At 35.6% G+C, this 23,985-nt stretch overlaps 1 protein-coding gene across 2 annotated transcripts in view; it reads left to right on the top strand.

Annotated features, from left to right (window-relative positions):
- The window catches only part of CHM (CHM Rab escort protein), a 195,980-nt gene extending 172,344 nt beyond the window's left edge, over positions 1–23,636 (top strand). For both annotated transcript variants that reach the window (XM_059051264.2, XM_067023264.1), the window contains 3 exons: positions 7,421–7,519; positions 13,059–13,219; positions 19,789–23,636. In XM_059051264.2, the coding sequence (XP_058907247.1) occupies positions 7,421–7,519; positions 13,059–13,219; positions 19,789–19,980 (452 nt within the window). In that variant the 3' untranslated portion in view covers positions 19,981–23,636. The remainder of the gene's footprint in view (positions 1–7,420; positions 7,520–13,058; positions 13,220–19,788) is intronic.
- Positions 23,637–23,985: the final 349 nt, after the last annotated feature.

Genomic DNA, 23,985 nt, shown 5'->3' on the forward strand with positions numbered 1-23,985 from the left:
AAACAGTGCTGCAATGAACATTGGTGTGCATGTATCCTTTCGAATTACAGTTTTCTTCAGGTATATGCCCAGGAGTGAGATTGCTGGATCATATGGTAGCTCTGTTTTTAGTTTCTTAAGGAACCTCCTTACTGTTCTCCATAGTGGCTGTACCAATTTACATTCCCACCAACAGTGTAGAAGTGTTCCCTTTTCTCCACACCTGCTGCAGCATTTATGGTTTGTAGATTTTTTGATGATGGCCATTCTGACTAGTGTGAGGTGATAACTCATTGTAGTTTTGATTTGCATTTATCTAATAATTAGCGATGTTGAGCATCTTTTCATGTGCTTCTTAGACATCTGTACATCTTCTTTGGAGAAATGTCTATTTAGATCTTCCACCCATTTTTTTATCAGTTTTTGTTGTTTTTGTTATTGAGCTGCATGAGCTGTTTATATATTTTGGAGTTTAATCCCTTGTTAGTTGCTTTCTTTGCAAATATTTTCTCCCATTCTGTGTGTTGTCAATTCGTTTTGTTTATGGTTTCCTTTGCTGTGCAAAAGCTTTTAAGTTTCATTAGGTCCCATTTGTTTATTTTTGTTTTGATTTTCATTACACTAAGAGGTGGATCCAAAAGGATGTTACTGCAATTTATATCAAAGAGTGTTCTCCCTAGGTTTTCCTCTCTGAATTTTATAGTATCCGGCCTTACATTTAGGTCTTTAATCCATACTGAGTTTATTTTTGTGTATAGTGTCAGAGAATGTTCTAATTTCATTCTTTTACATGTAGCTGTCCTGTTTACCCAGCACCACTTATTGAAGAGACTGTCTTTTCTCCATTGTATATTCTTCCCTCCTTTGTCATAGATTAATTAAACAGGTTCATAGATTTATTTCTGGACGTTGTATCCTGTTCCTATATTTCTGTTTTTGTGCCAGTACCATACTGTCTTGATTACTGTAGCTTTGTAGAGTAGTCTGAAGTCAGGGAGCCTGATTCCTCCAGCTCCATTTTTCATTCTCAAGATTGCTTTGGCTATTTGCGGTCTTCTGTGTTTCCATACAAAGTTTGAAATTTTTTGTTCTAGTTCTGTAAAAAATGCCATTGATAATTTGATAGGGATTGCATCGAATCTGTAGATTCCTTTGGGTAGTGTAGTCATTTTCACAGTATTGATTCTTCCAGTCCAAGAACATGGTATATCTCTCCATCTGTTTGTGTCATCTTTTATTTCTTTCATTAGTATCTTATAGGTTTCTGAGTACAAGTTTTTTGCCTCCTTAGGTAGATTTATTCCTAGATATTTTATTCTTTTTGATGTGATGGTAAATGGGATTGTTTCCTTAATCTCTCTTTCTGATCTTTCATTATTAGTATATAGCAAGAGATTTCTGTATCTTGCAACTCTAACAAATTCATTGATGAGCTCTAGGAGTTTTCTGGTAGCATCTTTAGGATTTTCTCTGTATAGGATCATGTCATCTGCAATTTGGATTCCTTTTATTTCTTTTTCTTCTCTGATTGTCATGGCCAGGACTTCCTAAACTATGTTGAATAAAAGTGGCAAGAGAGGACATCCTTGTCTTGTTCCTGATCTTAGAGGAAATGCTTTCAGCTTTTTACCATTGAGTATGATGTTAGCTGTGGGTTCGTCATATATGGCCTCTGTAAGGTTGAGGTAATTTCCCTCTTTGCCCACTTTCTGTGGAGTTTTTATCATAAATGGGTGTTGAATTTTGTCAAAAGTTTTTTCTGCATCTATTGAGATGATCATATGGTTTTTATTCTTCAGTTTGTTAATGTGGTATATCACATTGATTGGTTTGCATATATTGTAGAAGCCTTGTATCCCTGGGATAAACCCCACTTGATCATGGTGTATGATCCTTTTATTGTGGTGTTGGATTCTGTGTGCTAGTATTTTGTTGAGGATTTTTGTATCTATGTTCATCAGTGATTTTGGCCTGTGATTTTCCTTTTTTATGGTGTCTTTGTCTGGTTTTGGTATCAGGGTGATGGTGGCCTCATAGAATGAGCTTGAGAGTGTTCCTTCCTCTGCAGTTTTTTGGAAGAGTTTGAGAAGAATAGGTGTTAACTCTTCTTTAAATGTTTGATGGAATTCCCCTGGGAAGCCATCTGGTCCTGGACTTTGTTGCAAGTTTTTAAATTCAGCTCTTGTGATTGGTCTGTTGATATTTTCTGTTTCTTCCTGGTTCAGTCTTGGAACATTGTACCATTCTAAGAATTTGTCCATTTCTTCTAGGTTGTCCATTTTATTGGCATATAGTTGCTTGTGGTAGTCTCTTATGATCTTTCATATTTCTGTAGTATCAATTGTAACTTCTTTTTCATTTCTAATCTTATTGATTTGAGTCATCTCCTGTTTATTTTATTTTTTTGATGAGTCAGGCTAAAGGTTTATCAATTTTATCTTCTCAGAGAACCAGCTTTTAGTTTCATTGATCTTTTCTGTTGTTTTCTTTGTTTCTATTTCATTTATTTCTGCTCTGATCTTTATGATTGCTTTCCTTCTACTAACTTTGGGTTTTGTTTGTTATTCTTTCTCTGGTTGCTTAAGGTGTAAGGTTAGGTGTTTATTTGAGATTTTTCTTGTTTCCTGAGGTAAGATTATATTGCTGTAAACTGGCCTCTTAGAATTGCTTTTGTTGCATCCCATAGAATATGGATCATCATGTTTTTGTTGTCATTTGTTTCTAGGTATTTTTTTATTTCCTCTTTGATTTATTCAGTGAACCATTGGTTGTTTAGTAATATATTGTTTAGTCTCCACGTGTTTGTGTTTTTACAGTTTTTTTTCCTGTAGTTTATTTCTAATCTCATAGTGTTGTGGTCAAAAAAGATGCTTGGCATGATTTCAGTTTTCTTAAATTTACTGAGGCTTGATTTGTGGCCCAGTATGTGATCTTCCTGGAGACTTTTCCATGTGCACTTGAGAAAAAAGTGTATTCTGCTGCTTTCAGATGGAATGCTCTATAAATATCAACTAAATCCATCTGGTCTAATGTACCATTTAAGGCCTATGTTTCCTTATTGATATTCTGTCTGGATGATCTGTCCATTGGTGTAAGTGGGTTGTTAAAGTCCCCCCACTATTATTGTGTTACTGTCGATTTTCCCTTTTATGGCTGTTAGCATTTGGCTTATATGTTGAGGTGCTCCCACATTTCTCTAATAATTAATGAGGTTATGCATTTTTTCATGTGCCTTTTGGCCATATATATGTCTTCTTTGGAGAAATGTCTATTTAGGTCTGCCTTTGTGTGTGTGTGTGTGTGTGTGTGTGTGTGTGTGTGTGTGTGTGTGTGGTACGCGGGCCTCTCACTGTTGTGGCCTCTCCCATTGTGGAGCACAGGCTCCTGATGCACAGGCTCAGCAGCCATGGCTCATGGGCCCAGCCGCTCCATGGCATGTGGGATCTTCCCGGACCGGGGCATGAACCCGTGTCCCCTGAATTAGCAGGCGGATTCTCAACCACTGCACCACCAGGGAAGCCCATAGGTCTGTCCATTTTTTGATTGGGTTGTTTGTTTCTTGATATTGGGCTGTGTAACTTTTTGTATGTTTTAGAAATTAAGCCCTTATTGGTCACATCACTTGCAAATATTTTTCCCATTCCATAGATTGTCTTTTCGTTTTGTTTTGCACAGCTTTTGCTGTGCAAAAGCTTATAAATTTGAATAGGATATTTTGCAGTTTCTTTAACGCCAATACAAAGCTAAATATATTGCCAAGAGAAGAATTGTGATAGAGAGCACATTTTGTCATCTTTTAGCCCATTAAGCCTTTAAGCAGTTGCTAAATGAAGTAAAAGGAACATACTTTATAAAAGGTAGAGTCAAGTTATAAACCATTTTTTGAGTCAGTTATATCTCACATGATGCCAGTGGCTAATGTTTCCAGTTCTATTGCATCTTCCACAGTCTTAGTTATAGTTGTTATTTGGCACTAATGAATGTGATACTTTTAAGAAAGCAGTTGCCCCATCTGATCTAATTTGTGGTCATTTTTAGCATTTACTGAGCAAATTAGTTTCGTGGAGAGGAGTTAAGGTCACAGAATAGAAAGGAGTATTTTACACAGAGTTAAATTTTGGTAGAAATATGACAACGTGTTCTATAGGTATGGTTTTGCAATTACATTAACACCTTAAGGTATTGAAACCTTTTTGCTCATGTACCGCTCAAACACATATAATTTGACATACACAGTTTTTCGTCATAAGATTCAAATAATCACCAAGAGTGTAGTTTCTGACATTATAAATGTTGGTATGTAATGGTAAAATGGTAACATCACCCCTTTAAATGTATTCAATGGAATTTAAGTATCAGAGATATTTGATACCCACTATCACCCACTTCAAATAATAAATGGAAATAGATTTTTTTTTAATTTCTGAAGACAGTAAGCTTAAAAAAGTGTCTTCTGGATTCAGTAATTAATCCAATTATATTTGTGCAACATTAATCAAACTATCATAAATATATTACCATTTTGATAAAGGATTATTAAACACAAAGTAAATTTCTTGAAATGCATTGCTTAATAAAATTGCAGGAGGTGAGGTTGAGCATCTGGACAGTGACTCCCTTAGAATTATTTACCTTGTGGAAAGTCCTCTTGTATCTTTATACACCTCCCAGTTTGGATGTTTCTGCCTTAAGTGACTAGCTGCACCTTCTACAGGAGATTATTACAGTTACACAACATTGTTCAGTGACTAAAGAGCAGGCACTCTAGAGGCAGACCACATGGGCTTGAATTCCAGCTCTGAGCCCCACCTCTTCCTTTTAGTAATTGCATAACTTTGGGAAATCTGCTTAACTCCACTGTTCCTCTGTTTTCTCACCTATAAAATGAAGATAATAGTTGGCTGTTGCACAGGTAAAATGAAGTAATACTTCTGACATGCTTAGGGTAGTGTCTGACACATGCAAGTTTACCATACAGTAAATTCTAGATAATCTTTTAAATTCTTTTGAGAATTTTAAAGATATATCTTAAAGCGTCTGTGAGCATTTCTCAGGCAGATTTAAGTAATTTGAGGATCATCCACTTATGCTTTCCTGGTCATTCAGATAATTTTTTTTCTACCCTGGTCAGTCAGATAATTTTTCCACACTTCATATAAGTAACTAGTAAAATTTTCGCTATGCATGTGTTTGCATACATATATTTGTATGCACCTGTATGTCTTCCTAAGACTGTGAGTACTTAACGTCTGCTCATGGCAGGGAAGCGAATTGTCTTTAGCACAAATGTTTATTAAACACCTATTGAAAAGTGAAAGTTATATTCAACAAAGAGGAAAACTGACTCTAAAACTTGCCCTTGCTAAAGACTTATGAGATGTATGAAGATTAATAAACCAATTTTGAAAATAATCTGATTTTTTAAAAATAATACAATCAATCTCTGATTTGAAAAGAAGCAATAAATTCAGAGTAACCTATACAAGGAAGTGACATAGATAGCAGGAAAAGCGGGTAGTAAGCAGGGAGAAAAAATAGTTGTTCGTACCTTAAATTTGTAAATGAATTAATGAAGTAGCATCTAAGCAGAATCAAGGTATTAGAAGTCAAGGTATAGATGTCTTTAATTTTTCCTTCTAAGAATTGTAATAAAAGTTATTAAGTACAAGATGATAATCTGACTTTATTACTAGAAATTTTTGCTAGCATTCCATGAACTGAACTCTCTTACGCTGTTAGGACACATAAAGATATAGTTACTCTGGTGTATTTCTTTTATATATCCTGATTTATAGAACTAGTAGTTTACCATTAAGATATTTTTCAAAATGTGCTGTTTTATTTATATTCATGTTCATCTGCTTTTCCCCCTAGTGTACGTTAATTGAGTAGGAAAGAACTGGAAAATTGAGAACTTTGACATGAACGTTGGTATTTTGTGAGACTGTAGGATAAGAGAGACAGGACAGTTTCTCTCAAGTGTTACATCAGATATTTCTGCCTTTATAGTTATATACTCTGTTTAATTCAGCATTTATCTAGGGGCTTTAAACTCCCTCCCTACCAAAGTTATATTGCATTTGAAAATTTTAAGTTCATTAGGAATAATTTTGTTGTAAAGGTTATTATACCTTTTGAAATACTGTATATCCTTCAATATCCCAGAACCAATGGGGATCATTGTTATATTCATATAAAAACATTGCTTAAATAAGGTAGATATTTTATTAGGCCATACATAAGACAGGAACTTTCTTAGAATATCACTTTCTTTGGTGCACCTGGAAAAAAATACTACAAAATTTGATTTGAGCTCACATGGTTATTAAGAGTCCCTTTATGCTTAAATATATTTTAGAGTAGAATGTGGAATTAATTTTAATAAAGATAATTCTATTCTGATGTTGTGCTTCCATGATAAACTTTGAACCATGTTCCTGGGGTTTAAAAAAGTCTACTAGCCTAAAGCAAACTTCTAGAAAAGAAGTGCATGTACTTCTCTACTGGTGTTTTAGGAGTAGAAATGTCTCAGTTCTTATACTTTTCTCTAATATATATTCTTTCTGCCATAATTCTGTTCTGCCCTAAACACTCCAAAACCACAAGAATTACTCCCATTTAGGGATCCCCTTAGTTCTTCCTTTCAGTATGTAGAATCTTTTGTCCTTCCTTTGCCCTTTGTATGTAGGCCTTTAGGAATTCTAAGTGCCTTAGGCTACAGTATTTCACTTCTGTGAAGGACCTTTTTTGTACATGATATTCTCTAACCCAAACATTCTCTGAGGTCTGGGCCCCATGAACCTGTAAATGCAAAACAAAGCGATTTGGAAATCCTGAAAATATTACACAAGTTTTGACTTGTGCCATATTATGGACTTTTAAGTATATGCATGATTCAAACTAAGCTAACAATGTTCCCCAAAAACTTTCTTAGAGAACCCTATAATTAATAGATGATTTTTTTTAACTTAACAGTAAAGCTTGTATAAATGGGTTTGTCTGTCTGAAGAATATTGTGTGTTCTCTAGGTAAAAATATAGTCCACTTTTAGTCTTTTTTATACAATATTTTGCTTAGCAATCCTTTATCCACCTTCGTTGGGAATGTTATAAGGATAGCTTAAGCTCTTTCTATGAATAAATGGTTTCCTAAGCTTTTTTACCTTGCTGGTTTTACATAACCATCGCCTGGTACTTAGTCTTGAGTCTTAGTGTGCTCCCTCTTGGTTATTAGTTAACATATTTTCACTATTTTTTTAACACACATGGCATATTGTTATGGTTTTTACATGTCCCCCACCACTAGATTATAAATTTCTTAAAGGCAGGACCCATGACGTGCTTGGCTCTATTCCCCATGGCACCATCTTAGTGCCTTGAATATGCGTACACAGTGAAATTTGTGATAAGCAGGAACTCAAAAAAAATTTTTTTTTAAACAGATTTGGTTCATTTGACTTGTACGTCTTCTAAAACAGCAAGAGAAGATTTAGAACCAGTTGTGCAGAAATTGTTTACTCCATATACCGAAAAGGAGATAGGTAAGAACAATAATCAGTGATTCATGATGGAAAGGTAACGTGACCACTTTACTCCTCTTTAGAGATATCAGGAAGGTTTCTGCAACCTGAATTGAAAGGTGATGTATTCAGCACCAATGCTTACATGTTTTACTAGGATGACTAAGCACATTCTCTTCCTAAAAATGGGGAAATATTTATAATGATAAGAGAAAAAGCTACATCTCACACAAAATGTATATAATTAAGTGCAAAAATATACATTTATATGTGTACATACTCATATGCATAGAAAATAGACTGTCAGGAAATTTCTCAATTTTGGTGGGATTATGTATATATTTTTCCTTTTAATTTTCTTTATTTTATAGATGTTGTATGAAGAGCATATATTCCTTTATCAGAAAAAGTTATCTTCATTTATAAAGAAAAAAAAACTTGGTTCAACTGAGAGAAGGTTAAGCTATTAATTGGCAAACGTAGGAATCCTTCCTAACCAATAATTGTCTTTTCATGAATAGCATGCTAGTGATATGATAAATATTTAGCTTTCAAAACATATATGCCACTTTGCTGCCTACTCATGGTGGAAAGATGCTTTTCAATCACGAATTTTTTAACTTTTCTCCCCACATCAAAAACATGGCCTAATGGATCTTATTCATTTATATGAAGTGACAGTGATTTTCATTATAGGATTTGGATGTCCACTTGAATCCTGGCCAGTTCATTAATTCATATATCTTCATTTTCTTTGGATGTTATGTTTGTTCAGGCAACCATTTATTTACCCCTACCTATTGTATTTCCTTTTTAGCTCATCTTCTGTGTGTCTTGTTTGTTTTCTTTGCAAGATAGTACATAAAGGGGCATTTACATTTACATAGGAAAACAAACTGCTCTGTTCTCAGGAGCTAATATCAATATAATTAATTTCTTTGGGGGCTGCTTGAATCAAATTCTGCAATCTGAAAATTTACTTCACTTTAGTTTGGAATTTAATTTGTTTCATATTTACTTTTTTTTTTCATTGGAAAGTCTCATATAAATGTATTGTTAAAAGTTTGATTGCAGTTACAGTACACAATAATATTCCTAAATGTAAAATGATATCATAGTTTTATCTTTGGCTTTAGTTACCTTGCTTATAAAAACTCAGAATTCCTTCTTTATTCTGAATTTTTTCATAATTTTTGGTTATAATTTCATTGTGTGGTGGTCCCAAATAATATACAAAATTTGAATATTGTATCATTGCTCTTCACTTTTTAAATGCATTTTCTTTTTTTAAAAATCAAGATGGGGAAATTACATATTCATTACTTAGCATCCTCTAGCCATTTTAGATTTTTAAACATTAATCTTAATGGTTAATGTGATCCCATTTTGAAATGATGTATTGTTTAGAACCTGAGTGAAATTCTTCAGTAAGAACTATGTGCTCAGAGGGGTCCTCAGTGCACTGAGGCACTGAAAAGCCAGTTTTCACTGACACATAGGCCTTTTTATCATCAGGATGAGGTAGTGGTCATATTTTAATTAAAATGTCAGAACAAATACTGTTGGAGTTATTGAAAATGAATCACCAGATAAAGTGAGCACTGGGCCATGGCAGGTCAAAGAGGCAAAGTCACCTGGAGAAGAGAACTCAATTCATTTTCCTGCCTAAATGAGGAAGAAGGAACTTTATGAGCAATATGAACTTTTAATACATTAAAGCACATTCTTCTCTGTAGCAAAAACCCCTATTTTCCCAGATTGATGGCTTTTACTATTATGTTTTAATTATTTGACAATGATATGAAACCTCATGATTTAACGCTTTATAAATATTTTGTTTTAAGGTGTGCCAGAGGAATAACATTATTTAAGCTTATTTTCTTTTTATTCGACTTCTGTGTTCTGTGTAGTGCTGTGCTTCATGAGCATTTGTGAAAGTAAGCCTAGTCACTTTGCAATGAAGTTTATTTATCGTATTAAAAGATAATGTTCTCTTCTCAAACACAGTGTTTCTTTGCCTTTGTATCTGAGGAATCCAATAGCCTTGTGAAGGTATTCCTTCTATTCCCTCTCTTTCTTACTTGTTCATGTTTAAGGTATCAGCTGGAGCTCGTGACATATGCTCTGTCTTAAGAAGTTGTACTAATACTTCTAAGAGCCCTACTTCCCAGGCTCCTTTAAGAACATCAGAGATCTCCAAACTCTTCCCTACTTCACAGTCCAAGGAAATTTCAGATACTTTATGCTTAATAAACCTGATTCTGCAGGTGAGAAAATGAGGTGATTGCTCACCATTCATATGTATATTAATTCTTCCAGATTCCATAATATCCTTCAAAGCATGGGTAGAACTTTCCTAAGTGATTTCTTATTTTACCCAGAAAATTGAGATTTTTTCCATACAAATTGAAGCAAGAATTTCATTAGTACAATATCTTCAAATGTCTGCAGTGTAATATCATCACTGCACCATCTTCTTTCTCTATTTCCCTCCATTGGGCACAGCATGTGGCATTATCTCATTCTCTCTCATTCAGTTCCTATCTCAGAAAAGCAGCGCTGCCTAAAAACAGGAATTCCCCTTATAGGTGTCATTTTGAAATAGGTGGCTGGTGAGGGTGTTTTTACTGAGCTGACAAGTAAAATGCCTTATCTTAATTCCTTTTTGTATTTGTTGTGTCCAGTCTAGGTCACAGCTGTGGCAGTCTCCTACTTTCTTGGTCTTGTGCTACTGTGCTATGTTGCTAAAATAGTTCACTCTCTCCCTAAACATGGCACACAGCTATAGACTATTTGTTGCTTTTATTTGGTGTGCCACTGTTGATTTTCTTCAGCCTACTTTATTCTGTACTTGCCCCAGTTTAATTCACCCAAGATTTTATTCTAAATTACCTATTACTTGTTTAGTCCTTTGCACAATCTAATTGAATGAAATGAGCTATTACAGAAAACCAATTCTATTTCTGGCCAAGTGATGTATTCCTAGCCAAACCTCGACAGCTTTAATTTTTTGACAATTTTGCACTGCACAATTGCATGCTATTTTTCCAGCTATCTCTCTGCCTTCCAGCTGGCCTCAAAGAAAGATGAAGCAATTACATGTTTCTTTGAGGGTTTTAAGGTCAAAGCCCGATAACTCGCTTGTATCTAGAGCATTTATCTTCAGCCTGTGTCAACTTTTCATCTTCCTCTCGGTTTCTTTTCAAAACTTCAACCTCTATGAAATTTCTTTCCTATAATTGAATTATTCATTTCCCCCAACTTTTATTGAGTGAAAGCCCTCCTCTGAGCTGGAACTTTCATAAAATATAAGATAAGCTCTCTTAGTATATGCTTAGAAATGGAATGAGCAATATTAAAGGACTTCCAGACCTTAGCTCACTTTTCTGCAATGCTTCTAGAGTCTGATTTCACAAGTGATAGGCAGTATGTTTAACTATCTTCCTGTAAGATTTACTGAAACTAAGCTCACCAATAAATTTACTAAGCGCCATATGGTTTTAGCTGTGAAATATGAGTCTCTTATGTTCCTTTATTTTGTTAGTAAGTAGGTTTTGCCACCTATTGTGTGCTTTATATGAAGTTAGTGATACCTTAGACTCACAGATCTTAGCATAGAAAGGAGCATCTTAAAGGATCACTTCATCCAGAGTTTCTTCATCCTATCACATTAATAATTATGGATTATTCAGGATGAACTAGAAAAAGAACATATTTGGTATTGTTGTAGTGGAGATATTTTAAATTAAGTATAATAAAAAACCTATTTGTCCTGAATTGAGGAATGGGACATTCTTTTTAACTGAAGAACGTAATTAGCTAACTTTTCTACACTGATTATAAATCTACCAATAAGAGTTAATTAACTAGATAATTATACCTTTAGAATTTTCTTTTTGATTCACAAGGTGCCTTATGGTCTTGGGTAATCGTCATGCACATCCTTTATTATCATTGTACAGAATTTGAATTTTTCTTCAGATTCAGGCTAAGAAAACACTGTAGTCAATAAATATATTAACAGCAATATTTTCTGTTTTCAACCAAAGAAAATGTAATTATAACATTTCTAAAGAAGAGAGGCATAGAAATAATTATTAAGATAGCAAGGATTAGGCTTTAAGTATTGAGGTTAAGAGGGTTGGATCTTTTAATAAGCACATCATGCTTTAATTATACCTGAAAGAAAGCAGAATTAAAATTGGTTCAGGGGCTTCCCTGGTGGCGCAGTGGTTGAGAGTCCGCCTGCCGATGCAGGAGACACGGGTTCGTGCCCCGGTCCGGGAGGATCCCACGTACCGCGGAGCGGCTGGGCCCGTGAGCCATGGCTGCTGAGCCTGCGCGTCCGGAGCCTGTGCTCCGCAACGGGAGAGGCCACAACAGTGAGAGGCCCGCCTACCACCAAAAAAAAAAAAAAAAAAAAAAAAAAAAAAAAATTGGTTCAGAAATTATTCATTGAGCATCTGTTATGTGCTAGGCTCTGTATTAGGGAACATGAAAGAGCAAGAGAATAAGGACTAAGTCTACTTCATCTTTGTATCGCCAGCTCCTAGCCTGATGCCTAACACATAATAGATGCTTGCTGTAAATGAGAGAATGTGCACTGAAAACAGCTTACAGTCTCATAATCATATTTTTGTTATTTGTTTGTTGGTTGGCATTACTTTTGTAATCTAGTAGGACAGAGTGTTAGTGAGTTAGGATATCCAATTTTTAATCCTGTATATACTATTTTTTAATAACAGCTTTATTGAGAGTCACATACCATACAATTCACCCATTTAAAGTATAAAATCCAATGTTTTTTAACGTATTGTTCAAACATCACCACAGTCAATTTTAGAATATTTCCATCACTACAAAAAGAAACCCATACCCCATACCCATTAGCCATTAACCTGCACTTACCCTCAATTCCCCCACAGCCCTAGGTAACCCTTATCTACTTCCTGTCTTTTTTTGAGGGGAGTGGGGCAGGCATGCCACACAGTTTGTGGGATCTTAGTTCCCCAACCAAGGATTGAACCTGGGCCTCGGCAGTGAAAGCACTGAGTCCTAACCACTGGACCACCAGGGAATTCCCCTACTTCCTGTCTTTATAGATTTCTCTATTCCGGTCATTTCATAATCCTGTGTATAGTATTGACTTACTTTATAATTTTTTAAGTTGGTTTATCCATGTGAAACATAAGAAAATCAATTTATGTTAACTTCTCACTTCATTGGCATAATTTAAAGATGATTGTGATCATAAGTGCTTTCATACTGGTGATGAGAAATAAGAGAAATCCAAGGGAACATAATTGTAGTTAAATCTAAGTAACTTACTAATAATCAAAATAATTTTTAAAATCTAACTTGTCTTAAGTTGAAAAGCCATCATTGCTTGAAATATCATACACATGTATTAGACTGTGTGGATACAGATTTACTATAGTTTACATACAAAGGTCTGATTTACTACAATATATAGTCATAGCTTTGTTAGCAATTGGCTACATGTAGTAATTGAGAGGCATGTTGTGCTTTAGATGTAAGTAAAATTTATGTCTACATTTAGAAAATGAAGAAGTTGAAAAGCCAAGACTTCTGTGGGCTCTTTACTTCAATATGAGAGATTCTTCAGACGTCAGCAGGAACTCTTATAATGATTTACCATCCAACGTTTTTGTCTGCTCTGGCCCAGACTGTGCTTTAGGAAATGATAATGCAGTCAAACAGGTAAGGCTGTTGGTGTTTCTTGGTTTTATGTTAGGAAGTTGGTGTGGTAGGGAAAGTGAATTGTTTTTTCCTCTAGGAGGTGGGAAAAGAAACTAAAAAAGCATCTCTCTCATTTAATACCATCTCTGCAATTTGCCCCTAAACTTTTTCTCGGTGAACAACAAAGCCACTGTAATATCAAATATTTTCACGTTCTTGAATATAATGATGAACTACAAGAGATTGTTTATGAGTTCCATGTGGGAATAAAGATAGAAGATGTTAGAAATACATATTCAGAAAAATGAATTTATAATGCCAGTATTCTAAAGAAACATTGCTTCTAATTTAAATGGTGGCCTATCATTGTATTTTGAAATACACAAACTTTTTCCTCTGTAAATTTGAGTCATTTCAAAAGGAGTGTAACTAGTAAGGCATACAAAATGTATTTTTAAAATGGCACATTTTTAAGGCATATTCTTACCATGGAAAAGAACATATAGTTTTTCACAATTAAGATGATTCCTTTAATGTTTTTGACACAAGCTGATGTCCCAAAGCTACTATAATAGCTGCTGAGGAGTATGTTAAATCAAGGTGGAATTTTGTGACAGCACTCCTGGGCAGGGCTATGAATAGGTACAGGGCAGGTGACACAAAATGCCAAAAGTGAATTATGAGTCTACTAAGCTGAAAATTCATATGCATGTACAAACACTTTTCTGCACTTGACAGGAAGAGAAGAGCAGAAAATACCGTTTTTAAGGTATAAGTCTAAACTTTTCACCAATATAGTTGGCGCATCTGTTTATTGAAACAATAAATGGATAATTTAACGTTGTTCTAAGACCACAGATGGAAGTTTCATTCCCACTAGTGGTAGGGATCTTATAGGAGCAGATGGCCTTTTTGAGCCTTTAATCTAATTTTTAGGCATAGCAGCAAGGCTATGACCTATACATTTACAGTTTTTTACCAGATTCTTTGTTTCTCATTTTCAGAGTCTAGTGGTGATCCAGAATAATCATATTTAGTCAGTGATAACAAACAAAAATAGGAAGTCACATCTCTCATCCATCATTTATTCTGTTAGTTTAATAGGAACTCAGGATGGTTCAATATCTACATTTATGGCTTAAAATGGCCAAGTCATTTTTGCTTTGATGGTCCATTTTTTTCCAAGAAGAAATTACCAGCAAGTTATCAGCCAGGTAACTTTATTCCTGAGTGAACTTTAATGTTTTTTTTTAACCAAAATGGAAGGCCTTAAATAAGGACTTAATATAGAAGTGCTAATGTGATCTAAACTGCAAACTAAAAGATTATAATTAAAGGATAATTTTATCATGAGATATTGATTTCCAAGAAGATAGACTTGAGTACAGTGTTTTCACAGAAGAAAATAGTAATAATGCTAGTTTGGGTGCTAATTATTATATACTACTAAATATAAGTACGTTTATATTTGTTATACAGCTTTTAACCTCACATCAGTTTTGGGAGAAATATTATAATGCCTACTTTAAAGGGCATCACTAATAACATTTAAAAATAGCCAGTTTATTCAGATAAACTCTGTTCTAATTCCAGTATGTCATTCTTTGTTCATCCCAAACACTAACTGATGACTGTGCTTTCCAAATTGTCTCTAAAAGCCCTCAAAACATCACCTAAGCTTTGCCTGTGTAGGAAACATAAGTACTTGCAGATTTCATTTTTCTTTCTTTCTCTTTTTTTTTTTTTTTAAATAAAATGCTTCGGGCTTCCCTGGTGGCACAGTGGTTGGGAGTCCGCCTGCCGATGCAGGGGACAGGGGTTCGTGTCCCGGTCTGGGAAGATCCCACATGCCGCGGAGCGGCTGGGCCCGTAAGCCATGGCCGCTGAGCCTGCACGTCCGGAGCCTGTGCTCCGGAACGCGAGAGGCCACAACAGTGAGAGGCCCGCATACCACAAAAAAAAAAAAAAAAGAAGAAGAACAATAAAATGCTTCATTTTGCTAGTTGGCAAGTTTGCATCTGCTCTTATTTGTAAATGTATAGATGTTGAATAACATAGACCTGTCTCTCTTGTGTTCATATGAAGCTATTTATGATTTGAAGACATATTAAAAATATAAAGTAATCTGATCTGTTTATTACTCACAAGTTAAAGTTGTGTGCAGGAGCATACCAAGACATTCCCTATTTTGTGAATCTTTCTGTGACTTGCTAGTTTTTGCAGTTTATGCTACTCCAGTTTTTTTCTGAACCTGACATAGATATTTCTTTTCTTAATACAGGGAGTGTTTCATTTACCCACAGATACTGATGAACAGACTGGTCTATAGTCTCTACTTGTCTATGCTCCCAAGCCAGTGATAGCTCCCTCCTTCTTCAGGAGCCCCCATTGCCTAGGAGCTGCCACTGCCTTGGGAATAAGAATAGTTAAATAGTACTGTACTCTGTATTATACTTAAGGTATGAAATGGTTTATATTCGCTGATGTGGACTGGGCTGGCAGTCTAAACACCATGTAGAATGTTGTTCATATGGACAGATCAGCAACTTGCTTATGACTTTTGGTACATAATTTGTAGGTTGAAGACCAGCTTTATAGGTCGTAGGAACTTTCAAGTTGCTCACATAGTGCAGTAGCATTCACTTTCTCAAACCATTGAGGGAGAGGGCAATTTTAGGTGTCATATCTTCTGAAGCTTCCATTCATTGAGCATTTTCTATATGCCAGGCATTGTCCTAATCATCTCATATATATTATTGTATTTGGTTCTCACAACAACCCTATGAGGTAAGTATCTGTGACATCCCCATTTTACAGATAAGGAAACAGCCCCAAAGGGGCTAAATAACTTTTCCAGAGATCACATAGCTGGTAAATTTTTCATCCAAGATTTAATCCCAAGTCTGTTGGACCCCAGTGCTTGTACACTCATCTAGTATACTATGCTACTTTCGACTCATGAATGCAGATACATCCTAAATACATTAAACTGCTAGATTGACAAAATATTTGTGTTTTATGTAGATGTATGTTAAAGAAACATAGGAATATCTAAATAATTCAATGTGTCCTTTCTGTATTTCCCAATATAAGGAACCAATTCACAATATAATTAGCCCTTTTTAATTATTTTAACCACATGAAAATCTTTAGCCTTTAAGCTAACTTCTGGCTTTAAAAGAGCAAGGAAGATTAAAAGTTGACAATTAAGTACTCTGAACCAACCTCTTGGTGACAACTCTCAGAACTGAGGCTCAGTTGGCAAATGAAATGAAGTTCACCAAGAAGCGTTAGATAGACCTTCCAGAAAGTGGCAGTTCATGCCCAAAGGTTCCAGCAGTTGGAGAGAGGAGAGACTTGGCAAAGGCTGGAGTCTGGCTGTAGGAAATTGGCATTAGAGAGGGCCAATGGCAGTGAGCTGAAGGTGGGACTTCCACAAGCAGGTAGAACACAAATAAAAGTAGGGCGGCAACCTGCAATTGTTTGGCAGTCTTAGGACACACATTGTTCATGACAGCGATATACAAAAACAGGTCGAGTGGGATCTAGCCACAGGGACTGGAGTTCAGGAGAAAATCTATCCTACAGGGAGGTGGCAAAAGGGAGACAAGGTGTGAGATAGAGAAGAATTGGAGTAGAAGTAAGAGGAACAGTAATAATAATAGTAATAATGTTACAATATTTATATTCAACATTTGCATAATATACGGTTTCTAAAGTTCTTCCATTTATGCATATATATAATATATATTATATATATAAATATATATAATATATATATATATATATATATATATATATATATATATATATAATATATATATAAAGAGAGAGAGAAAGAGAGATTCTACTCCATGCCTGGCACTAAGGATTCAGAGTTAACTAAAACCCAGTCGTTATTCCTGGATGAATCACTGTCTGGTAAAGGAGAAAAACGTGTAAACGAATGACATTGCAGTGTGGTATATGCAATAAGAGAATGATATAGAAAGTATAAAAGTAATATAGAGGAGCCATGAGTTGTATCTAGGAGTCAGAGAACCTTACAGGGAAGAATATAAAAGATGAGTAGCGGGCTTCGCTGGTGGCGCAGTGGTTGGGAGTCTGCCTGCCGATACAGAGGACACGGGTTCGTGCCCCGGTCCGGGAAGATCCCACATGCCGCGGAGCGGCTGGGCCCGTGAGCCATGGCCGCTGGGCCTGCGCGTCCGGAGCCTGTGCTCTGCAACGGAAGAGGCCACAAGAGTGAGAGGCCCGCATACCGCAAAAATAAAATAAAATAAAAGATGAGTAGCAATTCTTCATCCAAGTGATAGATAATCAAATTGATAGCATTTGCACCAGCCCAGGGTGTAAACATCATGGTATGTTTAAGAAAGTACCAATAAACAGGTAACAGTGTAGCAAAAAGCCTGAGAGGCAGAGATGGGATGAAGAAGAAGATGATGAGACCAGAGAAGATAGGCCTGAAGGGTGTTGTTTGCCATAATAAGTATCTTGGATTTTTATCCTGTTAAGGAGAGTTTTAAGCCAAAAAAAGGCATAAACAGAATTTCATTTTCCACTGATCCTTCTAAGGACAGCATAAAGATGGATTAAACAGGGGAACCCTAGAGGCAAAGTGACCAGTCCAGTTCTGAGATGTTGCAGTTGTCCAGGGGAAAGATGGTGCATGTCTGAGCTATGTCTCTAGTGGAGGAACAGGTGGAGTCAAGAACTAAGAGATAAAATTGATAGGATTTGCTGATTGATTGCATGCAGAGAGTAAAGGAGAAGGAGAACTTCTATTGGCAGACAAGGTAGAGATAATAGACACAATGACCATTAGAGGAACTAAAGTGTGAGGTAGAGGCTCTGTCTGACCTCAGTCCTGCTTCTAGGGACTAAATGTCTCCTGCAAAGATGTATATGGTGAGACCCCAGGATGGAAGCAAAGCAAGCATCTCAAATATTTAATTTCAAAATATCCATAATAAAATGGCATGTCTAAAAATATAACTTTGAACTATACTTAAGAAGGAAAGAAGCTATTTTTCTCTCCGTCCCTTCTTTCAACTCAACATCAAAGCTCAAAAGTTTCTGCTTAACCAACCCTTCACCCTATCCCAAAGATACTGGTTTTATTCACCTGATGTAGGAGTTTACCAGCTATAGATGGCCAAATGGCAAATAGTTTCGATTTTGCAGCCCATATAATGTATTTTGCAACTACTCAACTCCACCATTGCAGTGCAAAAGCAGTCATAGACCATAGATAAATGAATGAGAGTAACTGTGTTCCAATAAAGCTTTATTTATGAAAACAGGCAGCAGACTGGATCTGGAATGTTGGCCATAGTTGTCAACTCCTGACCTAATGGATGACCTCGTGTGTACTTTGGGAAGAAGGGTTGAAGTGGTACAGACAGACATTGTAATCTTTAAAGCAAAACAAGCATATGTTTAAAACCCTTTAATGATGTTCTTTTACCAGTAGGCTAGAGTGCAAGCTCCCTAGCCTGGCAGGGACCCTTATCTAACAAAGAACTGTATTCATCTAAATAATAGCAGGAATATGTTTAGAATAGAATAACAATGCTACTTGCCACATTTACTTTCTTGTATGTGTGTGTATTTGTTATTGTTAATTAAGATCACATTTACTTTATTATTCTCTTTTTTTTTTTTTTTTTTTTTTTTGCGGTATGCGGGCCTCTCACTGTTGTAGCCTCTCCCGTTGTGGAGCACAGACTCCGGACGCGCAGGCTCAGCGGCCATGGCTCATGGGCCCAGCCGCTCCACGGCATGTGGGATCTTCCCAGACCGGGGCACAAACCCATGCCCCCTGCATCGGCAGGCAGATTCTCAACCACTGCACCACCAGGGAAGCCCACTTTATTATTCTCTTACCCTGCCAGACTAAGCTCAGCTTAAATCTCAACATTTCAATTTATCTTATTATTAATAACAATTATTACAGTTACCAAAGAGAGGCTTACTCTCTGCCATTCTATAGGCAAGGAGAGCAAGGCTCAGAAGCTGAGTAAGCATTCCCCAGATCACATCGCTGCTAAGTGGCAGAGCCAGCACTTGGGCATGGTTATCTATTCAGTGTCCATTGTCTTGGACACTGTGTTATATTCCTCAAAGCACAGGGACAGGAAAATTAGAAAAGCAAATAGTTGAGCAAACAATGAAGAATTTTCTTGATTTGAACAATGACTTGTTAAACTTAATATATGCTAAATTAGACTGTACAAATATCACAAACAGGCTCTATTAGGAAATTATATAAAGGATATTAAGGGAAATTGTATTTCTGTTGACATGTAGAATGAATGACCTTAAAATCTCAACTATCTGAGCACTTCATAAAGAGTCTTAGCAAGTACTGATATACTTGAAGGGTGGGCCTGAATGAATGTATAAATTAGAGGAAGAAAGTCATGGAGTTCTGAAAGCAGTTTTTAGAAGGTCATGTGTGCTGTGTAAAGTTCTATATCTTAAAGAAAATTTTAAGGGTGATACTTCATTTTTTTGATAGTTCCAGAAAGGCACATACATTTTAAGTTAATGTTCAAAAACTCTTGTGCCCTTTCTTCCCTGGCCAGGCTGAAGCACTTTTCCAACAAATCTGCCCCAACGAAGACTTCTGTCCACCCCCACCAAATCCTGAAGACATTATCCTTGATGGAGACAGTTTACAACCAGAGGCTTCAGAATCCAGTGCTATACCAGAGTCCAACTCAGAGACTCCCAGGGAAAGCGCAAATCTGAGAAACCCAGAGGAGCCCTCTGAATAACTAGTATACACCAAACTGAATAGAACATTTTGGAAAATCCTCCTAGCCTCAGAGTCCTCTTGATGGAAGAACTGTTTGAAAAATGTTACAAAGCAGCAGCCAGTTGACATGCAGAATTACCAAGAGAAAAAAATGATAGAAATCCAAAAGGGAATTTTCCTTAAAAAGGACATTCAAGACCACAAAACACTTGTAAAGCACATTCACTTGCCTGCTTTAAGATACCAGACCTGTGGAATTAGCAGATAAAAATTATAAATGGATTGATTCCCAGAAATATAGCTATGTTTATGAAAGCGATCCTATACATTGATAATAATTCTGTGGTATTAGGACAGCTTTTGCTTGCCACTTTGGATCTTTGTTTGAAAACCACATCTTCAAAATCTGGTTACATATTTCCTTTGATTATTTGAGTTATATTTTCTTTATGGGTATGAGCATCGTGACACAAATGATAAAAGCATACGTAAATATAGCTGATAAAAACTAAAGTGTCATGATCCAGGCAGGAGCCTATGCTTGAAATAGAGGTTTGTTTTGTTTTCTATCTTGAGTGTTGAAAATGCTAATATTAGACATTTTTACAAACAAGTCATGAGTTCATTACTCAGTGTTTTTTTTCTTTTAAATGTTAATAGAGATATTTGTATGTGAATCCTGAACACCCTAGGAAGGCTCAATACTGAAGAAATGGAAGGAAAGATTTGAATAGGCTCCTTGGTATTTGGAAATTCTGTCTAGTCAAGTATCTGGAGCACTAGCCTAATTGTCTATGGACCTAATTTAGTCCTAGCTATGCCACCGATGATATTAAGCAAATTGTTAACTTCTGGGCCTCAGTTTCTCCATATATCTACTGTATGAGAATGATTTTGAAGATAAATGCAGTGCCATCCTTAGAATGTTTTTTCTGGAATAAAAGTTGTTTCAGAATTTTCTCATTGACTTGGGGGTGAATATCAAAGATCTCAAGCAGCAAATAATTGTTTGCTGTCACCTCCCCCAACACAATAGATCATAGTGTTCTTATTGCATTAAGCTTTTAAAATAAAAATCTATTTCCTTAATTAGTATTTTATAGTCTAATAGAAAAGTAAACATAGTAACGTGGAATTGTGGTTTTGAATCTTAGTAAGGAAAACAGTCTATAAACTCTTCATATTCCTCTTCTAGTAGGTAAACCTGAAACCACGAAGGACTCTAAATAGAATATGACAATTGGTAAACCCTAATATGCACTTAACATAAAAATATAAGGGCTGTACATAGGCAGCAAATCTAGTTACAGTGACAGTGCCTATATTAAAATCTTTCCAAATGCCAAGCTCTAATGGTTTACCTTTTTTCAGCAATAGTTTGAACTCAACAACTTATTTCAATAAATAAATACATTAAAAGTGCGTTGCCATGCAGTCTGGCCTATCTTGCTGATCAGAGAGCCATGGCTACAGTAGAAATCACATAGTTCTTACATACTTCAGCTGCAGCAGGGCTCTGACCTCTCCAGATTTCAGAGAAGATCTTAAAGGAAGCCAGCTCTGTCAGGTCACAGACTCATGAGAAATGGAAAGAATCAAGGAATGTAGCTCTTGCCTCACCTTTTAAACCCCCTGCAGATATAGCTGAATCCAGAAGAAAATCTTCCCAGCCTCTCAGGCTACTCCTAATCCTTCTCCCCATTGCATAGCCTCTCCCCTATCTCTTTAATCCCCTCTATACCTTTCTTCCCCTTTTATAATGTTATACAAATCAGGGACAATAGAATCACATTATAACCTACTTTGTTATATGGATTCAGATCTATCTTAAATCATATTTCCTGAAACCCAACTACAGTATGCGCTAAATGCACAATACATACCTATAAGCACCGGGTATTGGCTCTGCCCCGCAGTACCAGCAATATAAAAGCTTCCACTATATGAGAGTATTGAGTCTGAATACAATTGTAGTAAGCTGCACCAATTAAGATATTGTACTTTGTTATAGTCTTAAGAGTTAAGGCCTCTTGATTCAGCATGCACACTTAGTAAACAGCCAATCAGGGTACACCCAGAATGACTAGAAAAATACTGATAGCTTTACTACAGCTCTCTAAAACAATGAAGGAGATATTCTGTGGTCTCATGGCCCAGTCCATACTGTACCCTATTTCATCCATTAGCCAGCATCGGAATTTCTCTTCCAGGTTATTTATTAAATACTGTTGAAATGTTTAAAAGCTCCTGAATATGAGTAGTGATGATTAAGATAATACACAACTGTTTAAAACCTTGTGTTAGAGAACTTTAGATATTTCCTGTTGCCTCAGAATGTAATAGAAATTATTCTAAGAGCATTCTTTTCAGCTATCTTAATTACTACAAATACTTGTTTTCATAGCTTTAAAGGAAAATCTTTTGTTGTAAAACCGTAAACCTGAAGTCATATGAATAAAATATAGATGCTGTATGTGATGCAGAAATTTCAGTAGCTAATTTTAAATTTTGAAAATAGCTATTATCAAAGAATTTTTATTCATGTGTTTAAAATGTTTATGTCATGCATGCTTCTTATTAACCAAAAATAATAATACCATTCAGTTTAGTGATCAACATGAAAACTGGTTACTAACCCTATGTTGCTACTGTATTTTTGTCTAGTTGGTATGCCTGCCCAGAAAAAGATATATATGATATGTATATTATAAACATATTTTTCTATAGGAAAACTGAGTTATAATTTCCCCATCTTCTATGATATCTAGCTGCTCATAGGAAAATAGTCATGTTAATGGTTAACTTCTGGAATAGTAGTTTCTGAGATGGGCAGCCCTTTGTGTAAAATAATAGCCACACTAATTATTAACTTCTGTCACAGCTGTAGTTCTGGAGAAGGCAGCCCTTTGTCTAAAGTCCTAAAAAACCTCGAAAAAAATGTGTTGAAATTTGATTGCTAAATAGTAATGATCCTTCAAAGCAGTTTTCTTACAAATAAGTTATTTACTGCTATTGGTATTGGATAATTTCTCTCTCAACTCTTGATTGATTTTCTTAGATGCATTTCCAAAAGCATGAATATATGATTATTCATAATTTGCACACTGTAACAGTAAGTTTTCAGAGGAAATAAAGTCTGTTTTTAATGCCTTTCAGGCGTGGTATCCTATTTTTTAATATTAAAATTTTGTATATATGGCAAGAAATTTAAAATTGTCTTAGAACTGATTTATTTGTTGATACCGGTCTATTACTTAAATTCTTAGTTAATTGTCCAGCTGTATACTTGGTTTTATTTCTAGGCATTTGCCAACTGTGTCAGGTTTGTGAAAAAGGCAATCAAATGATACATGGGTATGATTTACTTAGCAAACTGTTCTAGATGGCAGCATCAGATCTCATTCTGTTTGAAATCAGTGTTCTGAGGCATGGGATATGGCTTTATAATATATTACCTGCAAACTGTTTTCGCATCTCACTTAGTGTATGAGAATCTGAAACGTTTTTGTTATTTACTTGCTGAATGAGAACCTGAAGTGTTTTTCTTTGTGGTCGTTGAGTCCCCAACAGCTTACTTGCAACAGATAAGAGACTGCTGATGTTCTTTTCATGCAGAAATCATTCACTGAACTATGATTTGTTCTTGAATCAAATAATTAAAGAAGAGTGACATTTTCTGTCAATTCCAAGTCATTTTTAAACCTTCCCAGACAGGACATATTCAAAAGATAACATCATTATTTCAAAACTGGCAATTTATCTGTGAGATTATTAATGAATCAAGTTTAAGAAAGATAAGGTTAATTGAATTTTTAAACAAGTAGCTGTATTATCCTTCAAGCACCTTGGAGTTCATAAGAGTATTCACACATTTTTTTTCTTAAACAAGTGTTTTGATATGTTTGAATTCTCTTCTTTAATGATGGCTTTTCAAAAATGCAAGAGGTTTAACACAACATCCCAGGTCACACTTTGAAGGCCACTTTTCTTTCTATTAACATAGTTTAGCTGTGGGGCTGCAGTG

The sequence above is a fragment of the Kogia breviceps genome, chromosome X (genome assembly GCF_026419965.1).
Source record: "Kogia breviceps isolate mKogBre1 chromosome X, mKogBre1 haplotype 1, whole genome shotgun sequence".
NCBI lineage: Eukaryota > Metazoa > Chordata > Mammalia > Artiodactyla > Physeteridae > Kogia > Kogia breviceps.